This window comes from Schistocerca americana, chromosome X, assembly GCF_021461395.2.
Source record: "Schistocerca americana isolate TAMUIC-IGC-003095 chromosome X, iqSchAmer2.1, whole genome shotgun sequence".
Classification (NCBI taxonomy): Eukaryota; Metazoa; Arthropoda; class Insecta; order Orthoptera; family Acrididae; genus Schistocerca; species Schistocerca americana.
This window is the reverse complement of record NC_060130.1, coordinates 854,111,405-854,137,985: the sequence shown is the minus strand read 5'-3', so window position 1 is coordinate 854,137,985 and position 26,581 is coordinate 854,111,405. Positions and strand designations below refer to the sequence as shown.

General features: G+C 43.1%; 1 protein-coding gene across 1 annotated transcript in view; it reads right to left on the bottom strand.

The window, feature by feature from the left end:
* Positions 1 to 23,711, bottom strand: part of LOC124555336 (organic cation transporter protein-like) — a 342,235-nt gene extending 318,524 nt beyond the window's left edge. The window contains exon 1 of the mRNA XM_047129216.1: positions 23,653 to 23,711. Within this exon, the coding sequence (XP_046985172.1) occupies position 23,653 (1 nt within the window). The 5' untranslated portion in view covers positions 23,654 to 23,711. The remainder of the gene's footprint in view (positions 1 to 23,652) is intronic.
* Between the last annotated feature and the right edge of the window lie 2,870 nt (positions 23,712 to 26,581).

Sequence of the window (26,581 nt, the reverse complement as noted above, 5' to 3'; positions counted from 1 at the left end):
TCACACCAGTACCCAAGAAATGAAATAGTGATCCACTGAATTACAGACCTGCGTCACTGGCGTTGATATGCTGTAGGATTTTGGAACATGTGTGTTCCCACATTATGAATTACCTCTAAGGTAACAGGCTACTGACACAGTCAGTACGGATTCAGAAAGTATTATTCTCGTGAAACACAACTAGCTCTTTATTCGCGCGATGTAACTAGTACTATCGACAGGGGATCTCCAATTGATTGCGTATTTCTAGATTTTCAAAAGGCTGTTAACACAGTTCTTCAAAGGAGACTTCTAATGAAATTACGTACCTACGGAGTATCTCTTCAATTGTACGACTGGATTCGTGATTTCCTGTCAGAAAGGTCAAAGCACGTAGTAACAGACGGAAAAATCATTGACTAAAGCAGAAGCGAAATCTGGCGTTCCCCAAGGAAGTATTATACGCCCTCTGCTGCACCTACTCAATAGAAGCGATTTAGGAGACAATCTGAGCAGCCCCCTGACTGCAGGTGATGTCATTTACCGTCCAGTCATCGGAAGATACAAAACAATTGCAAAATAAATTATAAACTGTATCTATATGGTGCGAAAATTGGGCAACTGTCTCTGAATAATGAAAAGGATGAGGTCATCCGCATGAGTACGAAAATAATTCCGTTAAATTTCGGTTACGCGGTAATTCACACTAATTCAAATGCTGTAAATTCAACCAAATACCTAGGAAATACGATTATGACCAACTTAAATTGGAGCGATCACACAGATAATGTTTGGTGAAGGCAAACCAATGACCACGTTTTATTGATAAGGCAACAGGTCTACTAAACAAACTGTCCACACGACGCTTGTTGGTCCTCTGGATTACTGCTGCGTGGTGTGCGATCCTTACCAGGTAGCACTGATGGAGGGTATCGAAAAAGAAGGACAACTTACTTTGTATTACCGCGAATTAGGGGAGAGAGTGTCAATAATATAATATGCGAGTTGGGGTGGGCGGGTGAGGACGGGCAATTATTAAAACAAAGGCGGTTTTCGTTGCGGCGAGATCTTTTCACTAAATTTCACTAAACCTACTTACTCCTCTGAATGTGAAAATATTTTGCTGTCGCCAACCTACACAGGGAGAAATTATCTTCGTAATAAGATAAGAGAAATCAGAGCTCGTACAGCAAGCTTTAGTATTCGTAAGTGTTCATTTAGTTCCATATCTACATCTACATGTACATGGGTACTCTGCAGATCACACGTAAGTGTCTGGAGGAGGGTTCGCTTAGCCACCTTCACACTAATTCGCTATTATTCCACTATATAACAATGCGCGGGAAAAAACGAACCACCTATATCTTTTCTTGCGAGCTCTGATTTCCTTTATTTTATTATGATCATTGTTTCTCCCTACGTAGGTCGGCGTCAATAAAATATTCTCGCATTCGGAGGAGAAAGTTGGTGACAAATTTCGTGAGAAGGTCCCGCCGCAACGAAAAACACTTTTGTTTTAATGATTTCCACCCCAAATCCTGTATCATGTCCATGACTCTCCTATATTTCTCAATAATACAAAATGTGCTTCCCTTCTTTGAACTTTCCAAATGTACTTCGTTAATCCTATATGGTAAGGATCCCACACCGCGCAACAGTACTCCACAAGAGAACGGACTTGCGTAGTGGAGGCAATCTCTTTAGTAGATCTGTTACATTTTCTAAGTGCTCTGCCAATAAAACGCAGTCCTTCGTTTCTTTCCCATAAAATTTTCTGTGTATCCTTTCCAATATAAATTATTCGTAATTGTAATTCCTAGGCACTTAGTTGAATTTACGGTCTTTAGAGTTGATTGATTTGTCGTGTTACCGAAATTTAACGGGTTCCTTTTAGCACTGATGTGGATGACCTCACACTTTTCATTATTTGGGGTCAATTGTTAATTTTCGCACCATACAGTATCTAAATCGTTTTGCAATTGGTTTCGATTTTGTGATGACTTTACTTGACCATAAAGACAGTATCATCTACAAACAACCTAGGACGGCTACTCGGATTGTCTCCTAAATTATTACGTAGATGAGCCGGCCGAAGTGGCCGTGCGGTTAAAGGCGCTGCAGTCTGGAACCGCAAGACCGCTACGGTCGCAGGTTCGAATCCTGCCTCGGGCATGGATGTTTGTGATGTCCTTAGGTTAGTTAGGTTTAACTAGTTCTAAGTTCTAGGGGACTAATGACCTCAGCAGTTGAGTCCCATAGTGCTCAGAGCCATTTGAACCATTACGTAGATGAGGAACAGCAGAGAGCCTATAACACTACCTTGGGGAATGCCCAGGAATCTCTTCTGTTTTACTCGATGGCTTTCCATCAACTATTATGATCCCTATCTGCATATTCGGAAGTATGATACATTCAAATTCGTGAGACTCGGTAGCACGGATCCCGAATGGCTTGGTCGCATGGAGCCGGTTCCTGAACAGCCAATGGCTGAGGCAATATTAAGATTTTCAAGGCCTGTCCAGCCAAAAGAAGGTGCTGCCAAATCCGGAGTGGTGGTTCACCAGCCTCTGCACGCAGACTCTGAATTGGAATGAACTGGTCTGACAGACTCCAGTTGATATTGGAATACCATCATGGTGGAACGTCTTGAGGTAAATAGTAGTGCTAATCCACAGAAAAATGCTGCCGTAATCTAATCGTAGTCTGACAAATGCCATATAAAACCACGGGAGACGGGACTTGACAGATATCCACGCCTTACCGCTGAGGCATTTCAAAATACTCAATGCTTTTTGTTCGCATGTCTTTCAACTGCAGGAGCCAAGTTAATTTTGTGTTAAATTGTAGGCACAATAAGCGTACACTGTCATAAAAATTTAGAATACTGTCCCACAGTGATATCTGGCCGGTTAAAACTCCTTCGAGCTCGATTAAAATTGACACGAGTAGTCTTGTCTAGTTTTCAGTCTCGTGATAGCTGCATTTGCCTGGATTTTGCTGCACTCACGAATCTGTTATCTCGTTGCTCCAAGTAACGATCAGACGTTCCAAACAGTAACACGATCCCTGTCTCTGGCACCAGTTTCAATCGCATGACTCATGTATTCGAGAGCAAGCGAACTGAAGTCGTTAATACAATATGATGATCAGAAAATATACCGGCAGTATTCAGCAGTTTTTCTCCGAAGAATTCTGATGCTTTTCTTTTTCTTTTTTTTTTTTTTTTTTTTTTTTTTAAAAAAAGACAGGCGGTCTATAAAAGGATCCGATTACCGTGTTGGAATCGTCGTTAATGTTTACCGTCACCCAGATTATTTTGTAGTCTGAATCAGCAATAACCTCACAAGCCATTACCGAGTTGTTTACAACAATAAAGATGCCGCCACCATCGGCGTGTAGCCCATCCTCACGACCTATGTTCTAATCTGAATTTAAAATACGCTATCGCCCAATTCTTGACAAAAGTAAACTGATAGCAATATACGCATGTACAGATGGCGGTGGTATCGCCTACGCAAGGTATGAAAGGGCAGTGTATTGTAGGATCTGTCATTTGGATGCAGGTGAATCAGGTCAACATCTATGTGACATAATCAAGAGATCAATTGGTGCACAACATACTATAGTTTATCGTTTCGCAATATTGCTGCTCGCGTCTGTGGGGATCCCACGGCTGGCATGCGGATATGGAATCTATGGGTTCAGATCACCATTAAAGACCTGAACGGCCACACGCGACTGCAACCCGAGAGGGTATACAAAGCGTTCATTCGGCCGTGCTGGATCGTACAGCCGCGTCACATACCATGAGACAATACGCGGGTATGTTTGCTGCAAGGGTGACAATCATTGAACTGTACAAAATAAAATCGTCACAAGTTCTAAACGGTTTGCGTTAGGACGTTGAAACTGCACGGTTAGCTGCTGAGCATGATGAGAATTCGCATGCGCGTGCGTGGTTTGAGTTAGCGACGAAGCCGACTTTCATTTGGATGGGTTCGCCAGTAATCAAAATTGGCGCGTTTGGGGGACTGAGAATCTGCATTTCGCGGTCGAGAAGTCTCTTCCCCCTCAACGGGTGACTGTGTGATGTGTAATGTCAAGTCACGTAATAATCAGTGCGATATTCCTTGACGGCACGGTGACTACCGAACGGTACGTGACGGTTTTGGAAGATTTCATCCCCATTATCTAAAGTGACCCTGATTTCGAAAAATGTGGTTCATGCAAGACGGGGCTCGACCCCATCGAAGCAGGAGAGTGTTTGATGTCCTGGAGAAGCACTTTGGGGACCACATTCAAGCTCAGGGATACCCAGAGGCCACTGGCATGGGCCACGATTGGCCGCCGTATTTTCCGGATCTGAACGCATGCGACTCCTTTTTGTGGGGTTATATTAAAGACCAGGTATACATCAATAGCCTCAAAACCACTGCTGAGTTGTAAACAGCCATTCAGGAGGTCATTGACAACATCGATGTTCTGACACTTCAGGGGATCACGCATAATTTCGCTATTCGTCTGCACCACATCATCGGCAATGATGGCAGGCATTTCGAACACGTCATAACCTAAATCTGAATATATTTAGTGACGTTTGCATGTTGAATAAAGTGTGTGCACGCCGTAGTTTGTAACTAATTTACGTTTCTTTCTCGTATAGTTCAATAATTGTCACCTCATATCTACACGAGTACTGCGGCGACCTCCCATCGTCGCGGCTCCCCTTGACGAGGCAGCATAGAGGCGCACGGACAGCGTTGCGCCTAACAGCTGCACTGGGCACAGGATGGAAATAGGCTATTTGTGCGTGGATACTCAAAGGAGAGCGAATACTGACACATTCCACAGAATCATTTAGGCTAAGCAGCCGGCGTGATGGTATAGGTTGCCAATGGGTACACAAAGCAGAAGGAATACACTGAGGCGACAAGTCATGCAATACCTCCTAATATCGTGTCGGACCTCCCTTTTGCCTGGTGTAGTGCAGCAACGCGATGTGGCACAGATTCAAGTCGCTGGAAGTCCCCTGCAGAAATACTGTCCTGCCGGTGTCGTATCTAGGCACTTGCTAGTAGGCGCTTCTCCGCCTTATACTAGAAGGAACACATTCTTCTCATTAACAACCAACCTTCAAATGAAGAGCCCGCTACATAATCATTTCACATATGCAGAATATAAACGACATCATTTCTCCCACCTTTGTGCGGTTACGTTGATACGCTAATCAGCTGCATATGTAAGCATGTAGTACAGTTAATGCTTATTTGAAGTTTTTTTGCGTGCCACCTTCATAGTGTTGCAATTTTAATGTCCAGCAGTTTATTGAGGTATCTCGTGCGGCCTCAGACGCGATGTCAACAACTGTCAGCATGACATATCTGTTTAGTAAGGACTAAAGGGACATCAGCGCCGTAGCCACATTCGCCTTCCACGACGATGTATTGTTCGCCATTCACCCTCGGATGAGAACGAACCGACACAATCATTCATATACGAATGTGGAATGACACCTGAGTTTCATTGGAAATCTAGAAGCAACAGATATGCCTGATGTCCTGTAATGACGTTGCAGACCGGGGTAGCAGCCTGCCGCCGCCTATCTGCCGAGGCGATCGCAGCTTCTACTTATTTCTGGACAGATACACAGACCCCACCAATTGTCTACTACGTAAAACTATAGAATAACATGAAATAAATTACGAACATAAACGGTCGTACAGTGAGAGACCGTAAGGGGCAGTCGAAAGAAAATGAGACATATGGAAAGAAAGTAAGTAAACAAACTGTTTATTATTTAGAAAGTAATCGCCATAACTGTTAGTAAATTTACGAAATTAGAATTATATTAATACCTTCAGATGCTTACGGGCGTTGATATATATAAACGGGGACAGGTGAAAATGTGTTCCCCGACCGGGACCCGAACCCTGCTTACATGGCAGACGCTCTACCCATCTTTTCTTTTTTTTTTTTTTTTTGTTGATCGTTGTGTTTGTTCGTTGTGGACGTCACATGACATCCGGTGAAGTTCGTTTGTTGAACCTTCCACTCAGTTTTTTTATTACAGAGGCCAACCAGCGCTCTGACTGAACACGCTGAGCTACCGTGCCGGCGTCCATCTGAGCCACCGAGGGCACAGAGGATAGCGCGACTGCAGGGACCATCTCGCTCACGCCTCGCGCGACACCCACAATCTCACCTTTTATGTCCACACGCGACATTCGTAGTGTCCCACCCCAACACACTCATTACTCGTGGAAGACATTCTTACCTAGTTCCGTAAGAGTACGGGGAATATGTGTGCATCCGCACGGAAGGTCATGGCCGGTATTGATAGAACGATATACTTATTTGGATATGGTGTCTGTTCTTTCTCCCTGAGAATTGTTAATTCCTCCTGGGACACCCAGTACTCCACCATTTACGTAAGGAAATGTGGGTGTCACAAACATTTAAGGATACCCCTATAACGGAGTGTAAAATTAGACACGATGACAAATCACATAGACTGCCAGTTGTATGAGATTTTTTGTAACAGTTACTAGTTTAGACCTGAATTTCCTCGAATTTCTGTTTGAACAGTAATTTATGAACTGTAATTCGGCCTCTGATACTTCGTAAGCATAACGTATTATGTTGCTCCAAGTTCGTGCGTATAGAATGCTTAAATATCTTTGTCGCCAAATGATATTGCATCAAGCGGGCATTCAAAGGCAACATGAAAGGTTCTCAGCGTGAAACACACACACACACACACACACACACACACACACACACACACACACACACACACTACTATTCAAAATATTTGCCAGCCTCAAATATCTTTAGTTACGGGTAAAGGTTGTCATTCATCAGAGGGTCAAGATGTAGTTAATAGGGTGATTGTTCCAACCTTTTTTTCCATATTATTAGTTTTCCCGTTGTCATAGCACCATTCTTTGTTCTGTAGAATTTTTTTCCTTATTTGTCATTTGCTGTTTTCTACCGACGTCTCCTCTTATGCATTTCTTCATTCGGTTTGTCCAGAAGACTTGCGTAGCATCGTCGTTTGCAAGTTAGTCAATATGAACACCTGTGACTGACTTGCCCGTTTACTCGTCTCTGGCAAACCTCAGGCTGCCGCAAGGCTGATATTGAATCGCTTGAAAGCTGAAAGAGATGCATTATTTGTTACGAGTGTGGATTTTGCCAATGAAGTCAGCAATTATGACAGGCTACAGCCATGTTCAGCTCTCGCTCCGTCGTAACGTGGAGGCATGGGGGCACACAGTGAAGCACGGCGTCACGCCTCAGACAACCTTTAGCGTCGTTCCCCCATCCTGATGCTACGTTTCAAGACATTTAATGGCATGTCCAACATCATCTTTTCCTAGAGTTTTTTTTTTCAGCCAAAGTAATACTGTGTTTTCCAAGAATATCACGTGGCAATAAAAAGTGACAGCTAGCTTTATTTTGGGGCACAGGGTGTTCTGAGCCTTTCGAGGGGGTTCGTTGGCAGAGAAACCTAGTATCTTTCTCTTCAGCTTTTATCTCTGCACCTGTGAGCTTCAGAGAAGGCACCAGGCCACTAACTTGCTTACAGTTCGCCAACTTATGCCATTTTTCACTCGGATCGCCCTTGTATATTGGACACAGAGTTGATCAGCTAATAGTTGAATGCAATGGCAAGTATTTTTTTCGCTCCTGCTATTCCTCTATATTCAATAACTGCAGCATCAATCTTTCACAAATTACTGTCACTGTTCTTTCTCTCATCTCATACCTATGGTGTTTCCGATTTCAGACTGTTCATCACAAACCGTCGAAAACACTATTGTGCACTTCCTTGATTTGTAGTTTTTGGACATTCTTCTCAAGGTCCACCTATATGGAAATATGGCAACTTTGAATTGAGCTGCCCAGTTCTTAACCTTCGAAAATGAAGGAACAGCCTCCTTAAAACCCTTCGAAGACCATTTGAAAATTTCCATTGGCGATACATCGTAATGGAATCAACACTGATACCTTAGAAAGCCATATACAGGGAGTTCAACGAAAGTGTCTAAAAAACTTTGAGAGGTGGTAGTACTCATCGAAACAAGAAAGCTAAGTCCAATAAACATGGGCCCTAAAATGCGTACTTCCTGCGATAAACACGTGTTAACAGGTGCTGTTCAATGTGGCGCCCATTCATGACAATGCATCTCTCTTTTGATTGGCGTGGCGTAGACCATTTTCTTCAAGTGTCCCCATAACCAACCAATCCAGCGGTCCTGAAATGTCTGCGTCAGATGTTTGCGCACATTGTGACGAAAGTTTACTGCTGCTCCATCGTGCCTGAGCCACATTTGTATTCGCTGCTGCAATGGCACAGCCTCCAGCAAGCTAGGCAATACATTAATGAGGAAGACCAGATAATGCGCCCCAGTTGACCATTCTGGTAGCACGTATGGCCCACTTAATCTATAGCAAAGTACGTCTTGAGGATTTACATCTGTCATACGTGCTGATTATGGAAATTCACACCACTATATCTTGAGAACACTGCCTCATCGGTAAATAAAACCATGGATGAGAAAGGGTACCGTGTCCCTCAGACGCTGGAAAAGTCTGCCAAACAGGTTATCAGAGGGCACTCTGCGCTGCGGATACTTTTCAACGTAGAGGGCAGGAGCTCGCAGGCTACGTCCATTTGCTAAACCGTAGCAGAGTATCATATCCGCCATTTTACTTGTTGTGTAGTAGGCCCCCATTGCTAACAAGTGCTGGAAGAGAGAAAATGTAAATGTACTATCCATTTGTACGTACGAACAGCGCAATAACAATTAAGACGTAAGTGAATTTGCGTTTGGAAGAAGGTAAAACACCATGATGCGCACCCAGGCTTGATTTTACTGTACAATAAGGCACACCAACACGACAAAAGCTGATGTAGCCTGCAACTCGACTCGAACCATACAACTGATTGCAGACCACCTAATGGTAGGTAGAGTACTGCGAGTAAGACGACGTAATACCCATCCAACACAGTTGACGGAGCGCCAGTGTAACGACGGTGCTAATATCAACAGTCGTCGCACAGCCCTTCCTATAAACATGTGTTTAGTATGTATATGCGTTTCCAGACCCATTTTTATTAGACGTATTTTTTTTTTAATTTCGATGAGTACTACTACCACGAAGTATTCGACACTTTGTTTTGAACCCTTTGTATATACAAATTATCCGCAGGTCACGTTGACAGGTTATTGCATTCCAAATACCAACAAACTACTTTTCAACCAAACCTAGATCTTTCAGTCTTGATGAAGTACAGAAATCTCGAGATAGCGTTGATTTTTTTTGTAATATTTTCACAAATATCATAATTACTGGAAACAACTAACGGAAACGATCTATTTCGATACACGTTAACGATTCCTAAAATTATAATTTATTATCGATTTGTGTATCTTATGTATGTTTCAAGGTAAACAGCTACACAGATATGTGTCTTCTATAATCGTGTAGGCCCTTCCTTATTCTCTAAGACGATGCAGTTGTTAAATCCGACGTCACCGTTACTTCAGGGCACAAAGTGCCATACTGTGAATTCCAGACTTTTAAATGGACTATGAGATTGTCATTCTTGTGCCAAAATTTCGAATTTATTCTTCATTTCCTCACCAATGTGCATAAAAGCAAGGGCTTTAAATAGCAGTAATCTTCAAATGTGTTCTACTAAGTATCGTTGGGATTTCTTTACTAATTTCTTTGAAAAATTAACATATTTTAAGTGATAACTAATCTACGAAAATTGGGCCTAAAGACAGTTTTTGTTTTTGTCATTACTTTAATTTTACCGTATAACATGATTTTTCTTTCTGCAGAAGTGGAGTTGCTTTTTTATGCCCTTTGTTTACTCCTTGGTCATTTACGATGCACAAACGATTACAGCATGTCACAAGCATTTAACCTCCTATCCCTTTACAAGTAGCGTAGTACTGTGTTAATTTTCTGGTCCGTTCTCTTCGTTTCAATGTCTGTTCCTTTGATGTTGATATGAATGACTTCATCTAACACAAAGTCTTAACACTACATTGATCGTAGGAGCTGACACTGTAGAATACTATTTCGATTATAAATATCCTGGTACATGGCACACAAAACCTCGTAAATGACAACCAATCAGCTGACACATACCATTTTTCTCTAAATCAGTCACACATTCAAGTTCATCGACATAGTTTCAATTTTACTTTGAAGAAATACTTACTTCCCTCTCGAAAACTTGACACGAAGCCTCTGCTAGAGGTAGTTGTGTATGCCACGCACATACATATCACTTTTTGCTATCATGAATAAACTGCGGAATTTTATCCGAGTTCCAGAAACAGATAATACTGATTTTCAGGTCATGGGTAAAAGTACCTTCGTAGCATCATAGTGGGTTAGCTGTTCACTTATGTTACAGTGTGTGTATCAGGAGTTTACGAAAGGTACCTCTGAGAACAACGGACGGATTGTAAGATGCCACTGATCTGAGAGATGAGTGTCTGAGAAACGGATGTGAGCTAAGTGACTGTCAGTAGCCAAGAGCCTGTAGGCTGCCAGGTGCTTGTCTAGGAAGTTAGTGTAGTTGAGTTCTACTGACAACATGACTCGTGCATATGATGTTATTTATATATATCTGACGATGCTGGTGCTGATTTTGCATTTAACATTTGGCGATGCCACTATGGCTGCAGTACATTAGAACTTTATTTTTATGAAACAGATCTGATGATAGTCATTAGCGAAACCTGTAATCTGTTAGCAAAAAGTTTGTGACCATAGACGTAAATTAAAGGAAACTTATTGTATATACGGGTCACTGTTTTATTCGCGACAATGTCGCAGCTTTTGAATTTAGCAAACGTTACCTTGAGTGGGATTCCGTACTGTGGCGTAAAGATGACAGCGCCTATGTTAATTAAGATGTATCGATGGAATGGTTTCATTGTGAGGGTATGAATACTCGTTCTCGCGTGAGAAACTTTTTAGTCCCTTGTGATTATTCCCATTCTCTGGTTCAGCGAACAGGTTGATTTTGGTGTAAAATGTAAACAATAACCGAGAGAAAAAACGACTTCCTTCGGACATTAATGGCAGAATGGATGTTGTTGGTCAAAGCATTTTGATTTGGATAATATTTCCTTATCACTATTACTCATCCTGTAGACGAAAAACCTCGAACCCACTATTACTGGTCGTGTATACTCATGTATAAGTCAGCTTTTTACACAAACGAAAATTATCACCAGCAGAATCAAAAACATAGACTTAATACAATTGGCAATTATTTAACAGTTACTTATGAGAATAAGCTCGAAAAGAGTTTAAGAAAAATTGTTAAATATAACACGAGATATAACTTATTGAAGAGAAAACAAAAGTTTTAAGGCAATGGTAATACAAACGTGATAAAATCTACCGAGTTCAACAGGCACATTGGCAAATGATTGAGAGAGGATGTACGAAGATAAAACGAAACTATGAAAACGGAAACAGTAGAAATCAATGAGAATGTGAAGAACGCTGAACAGAAACGTATGGCGGCAACAAACTACATATCACCATCTGAGATGGCGCACGAAGCACTAGCAAATTGTAACGTCTGCCTGAAAGTAAATTAGAAAAAATTACATAGTATCTGTGGTGTCACCGCCAGACACCACACTTGCTAGGTGGTAGCCTTTAAATCGGCCGCGGTCCGTTAGTATACGTCGGACCCGCGTGTCGCCACTGTCAGTGATTGCAGACCGAGCGCCGCCACACGGCAGGTCTAGAGAGACTTCCTAGCAGTCGCCCCAGTTGTACAGCCGACTTTGCTAGCGATGGTTCACTGACAAAATACGCTCTCATTTGCCGAGACGATAGTTAGCATAGCCTTCAGCTACGTCATTTGCTACGACCTAGCAAGGCGCCATTATCAATTGCTATTTATCTTGTGATGCATGTACCGTCAGACCGATGTTCACCAATTATGGATTAAAGTTAAGTATTCCAGAAGCTACGTACTATTTTTGCTACTATGAAGACCTTGTCCTGTTCCAGACCTCACGCCATCCTGCGTGAGCTTAAACGCGTGCCTTTCGGCTACCTGTTATAGTGGATTGGCTGTCTTGCCAGTCCACAACAGTATCCAACAAATCGAAAAAAGTAGTACAAACGAACAATGAAATATTAACTAGATGACGGGTTTTTGTATTTAGGGCAGGTAAAGAGGACCCTTGGCTACACACATTTTTTTAAAAAAGTTATAAGCAAAAGAGTGCAAGCGGGCTGGAGTGTTTTCGAGACATTAGGTAGGTTGTTGAGAACTACGTTTCTGGACTATCTGGTAAGGACCACAGACCCTTAAGTGACTTACGGCTGTGAGACGAACTTTAAATGCGAAAACTATTCAAAAACTGAAGACTGCTCAGCGCCTGATGGAAGTATGTTGGGGAATACTGAGAGAGAAAATCAAATGGATCAGGGAACGGACTACTGTGGAAGACTGAATTCGGAGTGTAATGAAAATAAAATGGTCGGTTGGGCATGTAGATAGACGAATGTATAGTGGGTGGCCCAAGGAAGTGTGTTACTGGATTCCAGAAGAAGACCGAGACGAAAACATGATGGAAGGTGCACTAGACAACAGAAGTTAGTGGTTAGTAATGTGTGGAAGAAGCTAGAGAAGGCCTTTATCCAGCAATGACGGCCACATCGCTGCTGCTTCTTTAGGTAACTACGCCTCTTGATTTTTTTTCTAAGACTGATGGAGTTTAAACAAGACAATGGGCACGTTTCAAGGTTGTGATAAGTGTAACAGCGTCCACCACTGCGCTTTGAACTACTCTACATCATGTATGGGAGAACGCGGATGCGTTTCAAAACACTATTGTGATGGTCTTCTGCCGTAACAAAGCGTGTAGCAGCAATGCCCACTTAGCGAAACTGTTTAGGAAACTGTCACGCACGCATTCCGAGGACAGTGTACAAACGTTATAGTCATCAAAAAATCTGACATATATAGGGACACGTCCGTATTCGTGCACGAATGACAGGATTACGCGCGTACATAGACGGGAAGAGAGCAAGAAAAATGACGGAAGCTCTCACGGGTATGAAGAAGTGACAATGTGGTCCTACCAATACAAGTCGCTTTAGCAGCAACGAAAGCATGAGAAAGTCAAAGGACACCACAATAAACCGCAGGATTTTTATTCCAGACACTATATTAACTCTCCGTTAGGCGAAGACACGTGCCATTGTGGGCTAGAAGACCACGAGGGTTGGATTCAATCGTCTAATTGGAAATCCCTTGTTTCTTCGCACACAATGACACCAATCCTCCTTAAGTATGACAATTGTTTGTGGGTATACCAGGTAAGTGCAGCTGAATATGATGAAAGTATGTGAGATTTTGGTGTCATAGTACCTGATGATAGAAGGGGGAGGGTGGAACACGGAGCCAGCATATAACGGCAAGGGGCCGTAGAGCTTAGCGTCCTCATCCAACGAACGAATAGCCGCCAACAGCGTTACATTCTCTAACTCCACTAGACCGTGAGGAGAAATTTGAAAATGGCTCTGAGCACTATGGGACTCAACTGCTGAGGTCATTAGTCCCCTAGAACTTAGAACTAGTTAAACCTAACGAACCTAAGGACATCACAAACATCCATGCCCGAGGCAGGATTCGAACCTGCGACCGTAGCGGTCTTGCGGTTCCAGACTGCAGCGCCTTTAACCGCACGGCCACTTCGGCCGGCGAGAAATTTGAAATTTGAAATTTAATGGACGGTACTGGCAAAAACTCGTGATAGGGAACAGTTAGCACCCCTCTCTTCTCCAGTTGCCATTAGAATATTATAAATATTACTTTCACCACCAGTGTGCAAAACGGCTAAGTCGCGACGAGAGCCGCCACACATGATGCCGTTAGCGGCCTCAACAACTTACTCCAAGTTTCTGTCTTCAGTTCCTACAGGCAGGTCAGTATTATAGAATAAAAACATGCTGATAACTGATATACAGCCTTCTAAGCCGAGAATGATACGAACACTATAAACTAATGTTTAACTTATGAAAATATTTTTTTTTTTTTTACTTACATTCTTAAATATAAAATACCGCCTTCCACCAGCGAGTACTGAAATTCATTGCAACAGCTTTGTTAAAGGCCAATGCTTCTATTCCACATAACAGCAAAATAAGAGATTTGCTACCAGTCTGTTGACGCAGAAGGTATTTTTCTACTGGGAGGGAAGTTAATGAACGCTAACGTACCGTATGGTGAGTGACATCCTATTATCTTACCACCTACGCATCATCTGAAAAAATTCTCATCGTGTATGAACATGAAAATCTGCTGCACGGTGGATCACAGCTTTCACCGTCTACGTTGCATAGGAGATTTTGGATTCCCACCGGGCGAAACACAGCCAAACGTTTTAGGTGAAATGTTTGAAATGCTTTAGGTTTAAGTCCCAGACTGCAGTTCAACTTATGGGTCGACTAGCAGCATCTAGAGGAAACCAGTCTCTTCCTTACCAGCACTGTGGAGTGAATTATGCAGGCCCTGTTGCTGTAAAGCACGGCGGAAAACTTAATAAGGTTACTATCAACGCCTGTATTGCTTTATTTATTTGCATGGCAACCAAACCCAGCCACCTCGAATTACTGACATGGTAATCGGTCAATTCTGGTTGCCCTCCCCAGGAGATTCATAGCGAGAAGATGAAAACCTCACATGTATAGTGATAATGGTACTACGTTTCCAGATGCACACAATGAACTGAAACGTTTTCTCTGTGATGATGCTACAGTTGAAAGTATGGTGACCTTACCGACCTCGAAGGGTATCAATTGGAATTTTATTCCACATCGTTTCCCTCACTTTGGTGGACTGTCAGGAGTCAAATTATGAAGTCACTCAAACATGTCATTGCCAATATAGTACTTACATTTGAAGAACTGACTACAGTGTTAACCCAGAAACACGTCTAATTCAAGGTCATACTGTGCTCTCACAGATTCTCTATCTATACTCTCACTCCTGGGCATTTACACATTTTCAATCCCTTTGTGCCCATTCTGAACCCTCGATCCCTGAGATTCCCGCCACCGAGTGGCACTGGTGTCAAATTGTAGAACAGTTGCATCAGTCTTTGGGAGAGGTGGCCCAGTGAGATCCTGCATCAGCTGCAGCATCGCAGTTTTGGACATCAGAAGGAACATGGCAGCTCCAGATCGACAATCTCGTTCTAGTCGAGGTAGATGATTTGCGTCTCGCTGTGAGGCTGGGACTCAGCAATCAATTCTTTCCTATCAGTGATAAGGGTGATCGTGTGATGAAGCTGAAATATGCTACTGGCAGATTAAGAAGGTCTGTTAGTAAAATTGTACCGCCTGCTTAATCAGTGAATCAGTGATATACCCTTTCATTTGTATGGTGGTAAACAAGGAAAGCCCAATACTAAATTGCTATTAAAGCAACAAATCATAGCACAAAATACACTACTGGCCATTAAAATTGCTACACCAAGAAGAAATGCAGATGATAAACGGGTGTTCATTGGACAAATATATTATACTAGAACTGACATGTGATTACATTTTCACGCTATTTCGGTGTACAGATCCTGAGAAATCAGTACCCAGAACAACCACCTCTGGCCGTAATAACGGCCTTGATGTGCCTGGGCATTGAGTCAAACAGAGCTTGGGTGGCGCGTACAGGTACAGCTGCTCATGCACCTTCAACACGATACCTCAGTTCATGAAGAGTAGTGACTGACGTTTTGTGACGAGCCACCGTTGACCAGACGTTTTCAATTGGTGAGAGATCTGGAGAATATGCTGGCCAGGGCAGCAGTCGAACATTTTCTGTATCCAGAAAGGCCCGTACAGGACCTGCAACATGCGGTCGTGCATTATCCTGCTAAAATGTAGGGTTTCGCAGGGATCGAATGAAGGGTAGAGCCACGGGTCGTAACACATCTGAAATGTAACGTCCACTGTTCAAAGTGCCGTAAATGCGAACAAGAGGTGACCGAGACGTGTAACCAATGGCACCCCATACCATCACGCCGGGTGATACGGCAGTATGGCGATGACAAATACATGCTTCCAATGTGCGTTCACCGCGATATCGCCCAACACGGATGCGAGAATCATGATGCTGTAAACATAACGTGGATTCATCCGAAAAAATGAAGTTTCGCCATTCGTGCACCCAGGTTCGTCGTTGAATACACCATCGCAGGCGCTAATGTCTGTGATGCAGCGTCAAGGGTAACCGCAGCCATGGTCTCCGAGATGATAGTCCGTGCTGCTGCAAACGTCGTCGAACTGTTCGTGCCGGCCGGTGTGGCCTTGCGGTTCTGGGCGCTTTAGTCTGGAACCGCGTGACCGCTACGGTCGCGGGTTCGAATCCTGCCTCGGGCATGGATGTGTGTGATGTCGTTAGATTAGTTAGATTTAATTAGTTCTAAGTTCTAGACGACTGATGACCTCAGAAGTTAAGTCGCATAGTGCTCAGAGCCATTTGAACCATTTTGAACTGTTCGTGCAGATGGTTGTTGTCTGGCAAACGTCCCCATCTGTTGACTCAGGGATCGAGACGTGGCTGCACAATCCGTTACAGCCATGCCGATAAGATGCCAGTCATCTCGACTGCTAGTGATACGAGGCCGCTGGGATCCAGCACGGCATTCCGTATTACCCTCCAGAACCCACCGATTCCATATTCTGCTAGCAGTCATTGGATCTCGAACAACGCGAGCAGCAATGTCGCGATACGATAAACCGCAATTGCGATTGGCTACAATCCGACCTTTATCAAAGTCGGAAACGTGATGGTACGCATTTCTTCTCCTTACATGAAGCATCACAACAACGTTTCACCAGGCAACGCCGGTCAACTGCTGTTTGTGTATGAGAAATCGGTTGGAAACTTTCCTCATGTCAGCACGTTGTAGGTGTCGCTACCGGCGCCAACCTTGTGTGAATGCTCTGAAAAGCTAATCACTTGCATATCACAGCATCTTCTTCCTGTCGTTTAAATTTCACGTCTGTAGCACGTCATCTTCGTGGTGTAGCAATTTTAATGGCCAGCAGTGTATTAGCTTGAGATACTGTAAATATTTTTCTGCGAATTGACTGACTGCTATCAGTATTAATTTCTTAACAGTCATACTGCATGCAGTAATATTTTTCTTGCTTTTTGTGTCTTAAATGTCAGTGCCTTACATGTGTCTTAAGCAGTGGGGCAATATTTTTTTTTGTCTTACATGTTAGTACCCTTTATGTTGCATATGCAATGTGATAGTAACATTTTGTTGGTTTTGTGTATTCTAAATATTTGTGCATTTCATTTTTATATGCCCTGATATTGTATCTAGTTTTATCTTTATTATCTTCCTTGTTTGGAATTTACGTTTTAATTTTGTTGCTTGTTATATTTATGTTCATGTTGTAAAATATGAAGCCTCATTTTAGAGTGGGACTACGTTGAATACTGTAAGTCAGTTGCCACTCCAAGAGCCATTTTGCAAACTGGATAGGTCAGTCTGTCCAGTATATTCTGCTCCCTGGCGGGAAATATCGTAACTCTGTGCGTGCGCGTGCGGTATTGGACTTCACAAGTCCTTTGTGCACGCAGTTACTGCCGAGCGGCCGCTGACAGCTGATGCCTCACTTAGCCTGGAGACACTACAGTGGGCGCACATATGTCTCGACCAGCAAAGGGCCGTAGCTCGCGGCACCTTGTAAAGTATTACTGAATATCACCGTCCGCACTTTGTAAAGTAATATGGAATAAGGCATCTTTATGGAGCATACCAAGCTGTGTTCTGTCTAATTGTGGAGTGGAAATAAGGGGAGGGCAGTGTGTCCTCTCGTACTACGCACTCCAAACTTAAATGTACGAATGCAGGACCAGAGGTCTGCAAGTGAATTGTGTACACCTATCTTCGATAACATGTGTAACATTTCGATAGATGAACATAATGATAAAATCATTTCCACCCTCTATAATAAGCTCAATTGGCGTCGACAGTGTGCCAAATCCTAAATAAGGAAAGAGTAGAAATTCTGATCACTGATGGCAAGTACTGACATTGAAATATTTCTTTATCTCTTACTCCCCAATGAAGTGACGTCGCGTTACTAGCGACGTGCTATGCGCGAGACGTTATGTGACGTATTACATACTTGGTTACCATGGAAATGCTTATCAACGACGCCGTATCAACTATAGGTAGAGCTACACTTTTGAAATAGTATTAATAAAGCCGCCAATCTAGCTTTTACCCGTTAAATAACATTAAGAGAGTCACCGTTCCCCATCAATGTAAATGTAGTGCGACAATCTCAGAATAATGCCACAGTACGATCGCTTGACTGAAAAACTTACACCTACAACAGTCAATGCACCACTGGTTCTATGCAGCTTTCTCAGGAATATCCAAGACAAAACAGGGTAACAGGTAAAGTTAGTCAAGAGAGTTACAGCAAAAACATTTCAATTTTTCACGGATACAAAATCTATTTATTAGCTAGAATGAAACCTGACTAATTCCGCCTCTTACGTGAACACCTCCTCCAGCAAGCTAATACCGTCACCATCTAACACAGGCTTCCGTGAAACAATTAAGTGCGCAGCGACGAAGCCGTGAAACGCGCCCATTAAAATCCGAAATGGGTAATCATAACTACACCGCCGACCACGGAAAACGCACGAAACACACACATACACTCTCTCTCTCTCTCTCTCTCTCTCTCTCTCTCTCTCTCTCCTCCGCCCCCCCTCCCTCCCACCTACCACCCCCACACCGCCTGAGCGACGAGGCGCAGTATTAAGGCACTGGACTGTCTGGAACTTGGATGGATCAAATCACCGCCTGGTCATCCAGATCTAGGTTTCACGTAATTTCCCTAAATCACTTAAGGCGAATGCCGGCAATGCCGATTTCTTTCTCCATCTTTACGAATAAGAGCTTGTGCTCCATTTATATAGAACGCTAATCTTTGTCTTCCTCACCCTCCCCATCCGTCAGAGGGCCTACGACTTTAAGGCACCAAAGAGGACAGCGGATCGTCTTCCGGATTTTGCAAACACTGTGAATTTCCTAAAATTGTTCAATCAGTTTGGCCTTTTAGCCAGTCCAGTCAGAGGTGAAGAGTTATTTGATTCTGATTCAAATTCAAAAATTTCCATTGATTATCCAGGAATTCTCGCATTATTATTCCTACTTAATGTTCATTTTCTAGTGCCTTCGTCCCGCATCGACGCAGGGTCGGCATTGCTATTAACTGATTTGGCATGTTTACTTTAAAGGGCCCTACACACGCATCGACCAACAAATTGTATGTGCGTAGGCGTTTTGATCGCCACTCCATCCAGCAAATCGTGCCAACCACCCGTCTAAAGTTTGTCACTGTGTGTGGGACTCAATGCTGTTGTAGTATACAAGAGACAGTGTGAGACGTAGGAAATTTTTAGGTTAGTTTCCGCAGAAATATAAAGACTGCAGATGTTTGTGGGACACTTACGAGGAGTGTAGTAATATAGATGCACGAAATGGAGAACTATTTTCATTTTTTACACATATCCATGATAGTTTCGTGTGGTACAGAGAGAATAAAAATCCGTCGACCTGTATTTTTGGTTTTAGTTTTTATTTCCAAGACTTCATTACTACAATATCTGTTGCATTTGTTAGATGATGTGGACACATTCATGTGCAATCTTTCTTCTTCTAATTTGAAATGAATTTCTTAAACTTACAGGTCATCTTTTATGCTACATACATAAATTAGTAAAGTTGTTTCATGAATTTTGCTTAACCATGATGTATCTCCTCAGTCAACTGTAAATCATGTTGCAGGTTTCGGGAATCATTTCAGTTAACAATTGTTGGGATGTAACAGCACTGAATTTGAGGTCCTCTTTCTTCTGCTAGTGGTTAGAAATCATCATGTAGCTAACAGTCTCTTGTCGCATCTTATACACTCTCAGGACTACTCTTGTTTGTTAAGAATTGATGACGTTCAGCAGCTCCTAAATGCGTGATTCATCCATTCTTAGGTAATTATGAAAATCATCGGAATCCAGCTGCTTAAGTAACAGAACATGGGTGAATTTATTTCCCTGCATCAGACACTTCTTTGCCCACAGATTTCTCTCTGCTTGTTTTGGCCTTGTTACCTCTATATCAGCCAAGGCAAACCCTCAGTTTCGTTTCTGCGTAAAACCAAGCGGGATCTCTTGTGTGTGTGTGTGTGTGTGTGTGTGTGTGTGTGTGTGTGTGTGTGTGTGTGTGTGTGTGTATGTGTGCGTGTGCTGCTGAGGCTTAACTTGGGTAACAACCCGGTATTCACATAGCAGGACGTGGGAAACAGCCTAAAAACCACATCCAGGCTGGCGAGCACGCCGACCTTCGTCGTTAAACCGCCAGGCGGATTCCATCCGGGGCCGGCGCACTTCATCCCGGAAGTGGCGCTGTAACACGCAAGGCTGTCCGGTCTGGTATTACTCCTACTGAATGTTACTGGAAAAATTGCCGCGTCACTAAAGTCTAAACAATTCTAGCAGACTCAGCCCACGTAATTAGATGCTACGTAACTACCGGAAGACGAAAACAATTTTAAGAACAGTTTTTCGCTATCGTGTTTACATATTAGCCCTTAATCGAAGCCGGCCGCGGTGGCCGAGCGGTTCTAGGCGCTTCAGTCCGGAACCACTCGACTGCTACGGTCGCAGGTTCGAATCTTGCCTCAGGCATGGATGTGTGTGATGTCCTTAGGTTAGTTAGGTTTAAGTAGTTCTAAGTTCTAGGGGACTGATGACCTAAGATGTTAAGTCCCATAGTGCTCAGAGCCATTTAAACCTTAATCGAATTTGCTAGCTGTTCTAAATCAGCTGTCCCCATTTTGTCAGAATGATAAAGTAATGTTCGCAGTGCCTTCATAACATTTTTAAGGAATGGAGAACACTATTTCCTTGTGGATATCTGAAAGGATTTTATTATACCCACCTACATCACGCGCTTTGTGGGATAAAAAAGTTGTCAGTGATGGAAGAGAATTGCAGCCAAACATTTTGCAGACTTAGAATGTCTTCAAAACTTCCAAAGGATAAAAGAAAACCTTTCTGTGCAAAGAGTTAGCTAATTTTTTGCCAGAATCCCTTGACTATCTATAAGTATCTTAGCCTCTATAATGAAGACATTAGTATATCGACTTACAGATTAACCAGCAGTACAGAACATGAGTGTGTCACAAATCAACTTGGCAGTTCTAATTCAATAAAAATTAACATTTGTTTGTCTCTACCCATCAACTTTCGTCTCTTCAATTAAGTAATCAAAATGAATAATTTCCAGATCAGGTGAACGCCTGTTTTCCTTCACGACACACAAAATCGGTTTCTCTACATTAATCAACGCGTTAAAAAGGAATTAGCAATTAATACCCCAGTTACAACTCAAATGTGGAATTGTGTTGCCATATTGCAAATATCAATTGTGAAAGCAGAAATCCAACTCAAATGTGGGATTGTGTTGCCATATTGCAAATATCAATTGTGAAAGCAGAAATCCAACTGCCAAACCTGCATTTATAGAAACTATAGCGTAGTGTTTATATCATCAATCAAGAACGGTACTAGGGACAACCGATTAAGGTGTATTAAGAAAACCAACCCATTAGTTACCGGTTATAGGAAATGCGAGCACCTTAATCGACGGGTGCTTAAACGTATCGCGGTATATCTTGCAGACGCTGGCTGTCACCTTGATGACAGCTAAGAAAACATGCCACAGCGCAGCTGGTCACAGTGTCGGAACTAACAGGAGCATAACATCTCTGCTACAACTAAAACCCAAATCGTTTATTCCTCTACAAACTCGTCACTACAGACTCCGTAATCATATCTTTGCTTTGAAACGTTTGAGGCGTTTGATGTTACCATAGTCACTGGAATTAGATTATTTTTTAGTTAATGGGTAGAATTAAATTTGGGCAAGTGTGACAAGAGTTGTTGGCATCTGATCTGGATCGTACCTTTTTCGCGTGGCTGAAAAATATACTAACATATGTTAAGACGAACAGAAGGCATCTAAATTTTTTTCTGTAAAAATTGTTTATGATATACTAACACCTGTCATACGTATTTACCTAACACAGCTTAAATAAAAATATGAAAGTATACTTTAGATTATGTTCGAGAACAGAAACGTTTGACACAGATGCCTGCTGAAGACTAAATCGATAGATCAGGTAACTAAAGAAGTACTGAATCGAAGTGGAGAGAAATATGTATGGTCCAGCTTTATCAAAAGAAGGGATTGGTTGATGGGAAACATCCCGAGGAACCAGTATAGTAATCGGGGGGAATTGCCAGGGGCAACAGTTCAAATGGCTCTCAGCACTATGGGACTTAACGTCTGAGGTCATCAGTCCCCTAGAACGTAGAACTACTTAAACCTAACCAACCTAAGGACATCACACACATCCATGTCCAAGGCAGGATTCGAACCTGCGACCGTAGCAGCAGCGCGGTTCCGGACTGAAGCGCCTAGAACCACTCGGTCACAACGGGCGGTGGTAACAGTTTCAGAGGTTGTTTAAGGTTTGAATGCAGAAAGCAGGTTGACATGGATGTAGGTTACAGCTATGCAGAAAGGAAGAGGCTTTACAAGATAGACTAGTCCGGAGAGTTTTATCAAACCAGTCTCCGAACAGTACATGACGGCGACGGTAAGAACAACAATGATAACATGTTCAAACCGGCGTCCCCTAATATTTTGGGCTGAAACAGTTATATCTCGATTACTGTCATTACGAGTCCAAACTTCTCGATCTGTTTTCAAAAATGCGATAACGCAGACATTAATTACTAGGGAAATTTTTAGCAAGCACAGGACTCACGCGGGACAGGGACATCCTCGTTCAATACGTACTCATGCCTCGTTTCCTATATCGTTGTCGGCAGGCCGCTAAAGTTTGATCTTTCCTTATTTACCTATTACACATTCATGGGTTAGACTGCGAATATAAGAAGCTTGTCCGGCATAGTCAACGTGAAAAGAGTCATGGAAAAGAAACTTATAAATAAAATCTCAGCATTCTCCTAGAAAATCTGTCATTATTGTTTACTTTGTGTGCCAAAGTACACAAACGTTTCTCTTCTCTTCTTCCGCGCTTACCCTAACTGTATTCACTGTTCCTGTATGTGGCCAAAAAGGCAGAGAATGTGGAAACTATGAGCAATTACGTGACCTTTTCCCTTGTGAAGAAAAGTTGTTCTATGAAGAAATGTCAGTATTTTCCGCACTATTTTACATATGCATGATGACAATTAGAATTTAACTCTCCGTCGAGGTCAGATTCGTTACAGTTTCAACACTGCCTGCGTTATGCTATAACAGTGAAGGTAGTTGGCTACCGCATTAATATAGGCATCATAAAAATAATCGTTCGAAATTACTTAAGGAATCGATTGAAAAATTAAATCGCAGATTTAAACACTACTCCTCCCAGCTACAAGTTTCTCCCCGTAAGCAGTGGGCCACCGTTATTGACAAGCATTTCATCTGGAAGTGCACGGCAGTCACAGGTAGTGTTGTTGACATCCACTGAGCAGAGCGGAAGAACAGCAGCCGGCAGCGTACTCACTCTTGCGGCGTGCGTGGCGGCTGGTGGCTGGCAGCGCACTGGCCCGGCGCTGGCGCCGCCGTCCCCACCACGGCTAAACATTGCAAAACCACTCGGCCGCGTCCTCATGGGGCGTGTTCCCCAGCAGCGCGCTTTCCCGACACCTGCTGATCCCCAAGGCCGGGGGGACGCGTCGCGTTCTGAATGAGGGTCGCGCTTAAACTCGATGGAGCCGTCGCTGATGGATGACACCTCATTTCTGACGAACAGTCATCGCCGGTTGCCACTCCCGAGAGAATCTCGAACAGTTCCCTATTCACATGACGAGCACATGGAAGCTTAGAGGTCATTTTATACACTATGTGATCAAAAGTATCTGGACATCCCAAAAACACAGTAGGTGCATTGTGCTGACACCTACTGCCAGGTACTCCATATCAGCGACCTAATAGTCATTAGACATTGTGAGAGAGTAGAATGGGGCGTTCCGCGGAACTCACGGACTTCGAACGTGGTCAGGTAATTGTGTGTCACTTGTGTCATACATTTCCACACTCCATCCCTACGTCCACTGTTTCCTATGGGATAGTGAAGTGGAAATGCGAAGGGACGCGTACAACACAAAAGCGTACAGGCCGACATAGTATGTTGACTGACAGAGACCGGCGACAAATGGATCAAATGGCTCTGAGCACTATGCGACTCAACTGCTGAGGTCATCAGTCGCCTAGAACTTAGAACTAATTAAACCTAACTAACCTAAGGACATCACACAACACCCAGCCATCACGAGGCAGAGAAAATCTCTGACCCCGCCGGGAATCGAACCCGGGAACCCGGGCGTGGGAAGCGAGAACGCTACCGCACGACCACGAGATGCGGGCAAGGATGGGCCAACACCAAACTGAATTGCAGCATTACCGATGGAGGGCGCCTCGAGCTTGTAAGTCATTTTGAGCCAGATGTCTGGATACTTTTGATCACATAGTGTAGCCTTCGAAATGGCGTGTTCACATATACAGGCTGGCTCCAATATGAAGTTACAAACTTTCAGGGATCATGGAGCAGGGTAAACGCATGAGTTTGAATGTGTGTGAAATCTTATGGGACTTAACTGCTATGATCATCAGTCCCTAACCTTACACACTACTTAACCTAAACTATCCTAAGGCCAAACACACACACCCATGCCCGAGGGAGGACTCGAACCTCCGCCGGGACCAGCCGCACAGTCCATGACTGCAGCGCCTACACCGCGCGGCGTATGAGTTTGAGGTAAGGCACCTGGTCCAGAAACGACTGAGTCGAAAGTGACAAACGAAAACCCATCTGATACCCATGACTGTGGAATATATGTACCGGTAAGATTGTAGAGTATGAAGCGTTCAAAAGTGGTAGTATGGACCAAAACAAGAAAAAAGTCCAGTAAATATGGGCTCTAAAACGCATACTTTAAGAGCTATGGGCACTTGTTCATTAGAAGAGATGTGTGTCGTAAAAGCGAAAATAAATTAGTGCTCGTAGCTCTTAACGTAGGCAGTTTAGAGCCCATGTTTACTAGGTATTTCTTTCTTATTTTGGTCAATACTACCTCCTCTGGAAGCTACCTACCCTTCAATCTTAGCAACAACAGTACCGGTATATGTATTCCACTGTCAGAAGTATCAGAACAATTTTCGTTTAAATCTTTCGACTAGGTCGTTTCCGAACCATGGTCCCTTACCTCTAATTGATACGTTTACCTTTCTCCGTCTTCTCTGAAAGTTTTTAACATCATCACGAAATCACCCTGTAGGTCAGTTTGAGGCGGCGTAGTTTCACAACAGAGAATAACGAACCATAGTACAGCGAAAAAAACGTTGCTATAGGATGGAAGGTGTTGTATACTTCCACAACAATGTTGGTTTCCAGGCGGGCGGGTTGAAGTCTGTTCTGGACATAATACGTGGATGACATTGCCCTTTCAGCAAATTTTTCTGTCTCTCTATATAGTCCTATGGAGTGAAACATATTTACTACTGAAATTTCTTGGTAGATTAAAACTATGTGCCGGACCGGGACTCGAACCAAGAGGCCCTTGTGTTTCACCGGGAATGGCACTACCACATGAGCTATCCTACCTTTCCAACTTCAAAGACGGAAGGGCGGATATTGTGTACAAATGACATAGCCACAGAATGGAAGAATATTTCCAAAACTCGTGTCAACTTTGGAAAGTAGGGGAAAGATACTGATAGCATTAAAGCTGTGAGGGCGAGTCGTGAGTCCTGCTTGGATATCTCAGTCAGTAGGTGTACTGCCCGTCAATGAACAAGTCCTGCCTTTGAGTCCCGGTCTGGCACACAGCTTTAATCTACCGCGAAGTTACATAACAGTGCACATTCCACTGGAGAGTGAAATTCATTCTAGAATATTGACCACTGTTTTCACCCACAGCTCGTAGTCTAGTGATCCGCCAGACATATTGAAGTGTCTGAATTTCACCAAGTGCCAGATCAGGCCACGTGTTTCATCAGGCCACGTGTGAGGCTGAATTAGAGTATAGTCGTTAGGATAGTTTAACGTAACCCCATGTCGATAGACGTGATTCTTTCATTACTAACTTTTAAGCCTGGTGAAAGTCCATTTAAATAACTTAGCCACAATTTCAGTAATAATTTTGTATTGTTTCTCATAACTATCCGTGGTGAGCAACCCCCTTGCCGCTTGAATTCGTTCAGCTCTCCGATTCTTAGAAAGGCACCAGAATGGTAATGCATGCGGGCTCATCCCGTTTAAACGGTCGATTGTTAACTGAACTTGTGTTTTCGGGAGTATCATGGTCTATAGCAATAATTAATGCAATTCGGAACAACCGTGTCACTCTTGAAAGTTCAGGTTTTTCCCCTGGACTTACTATTTTTCCTAAGAAACTTCTTAATGCTCTGGCAATTATCCTGTAAAATAAAAC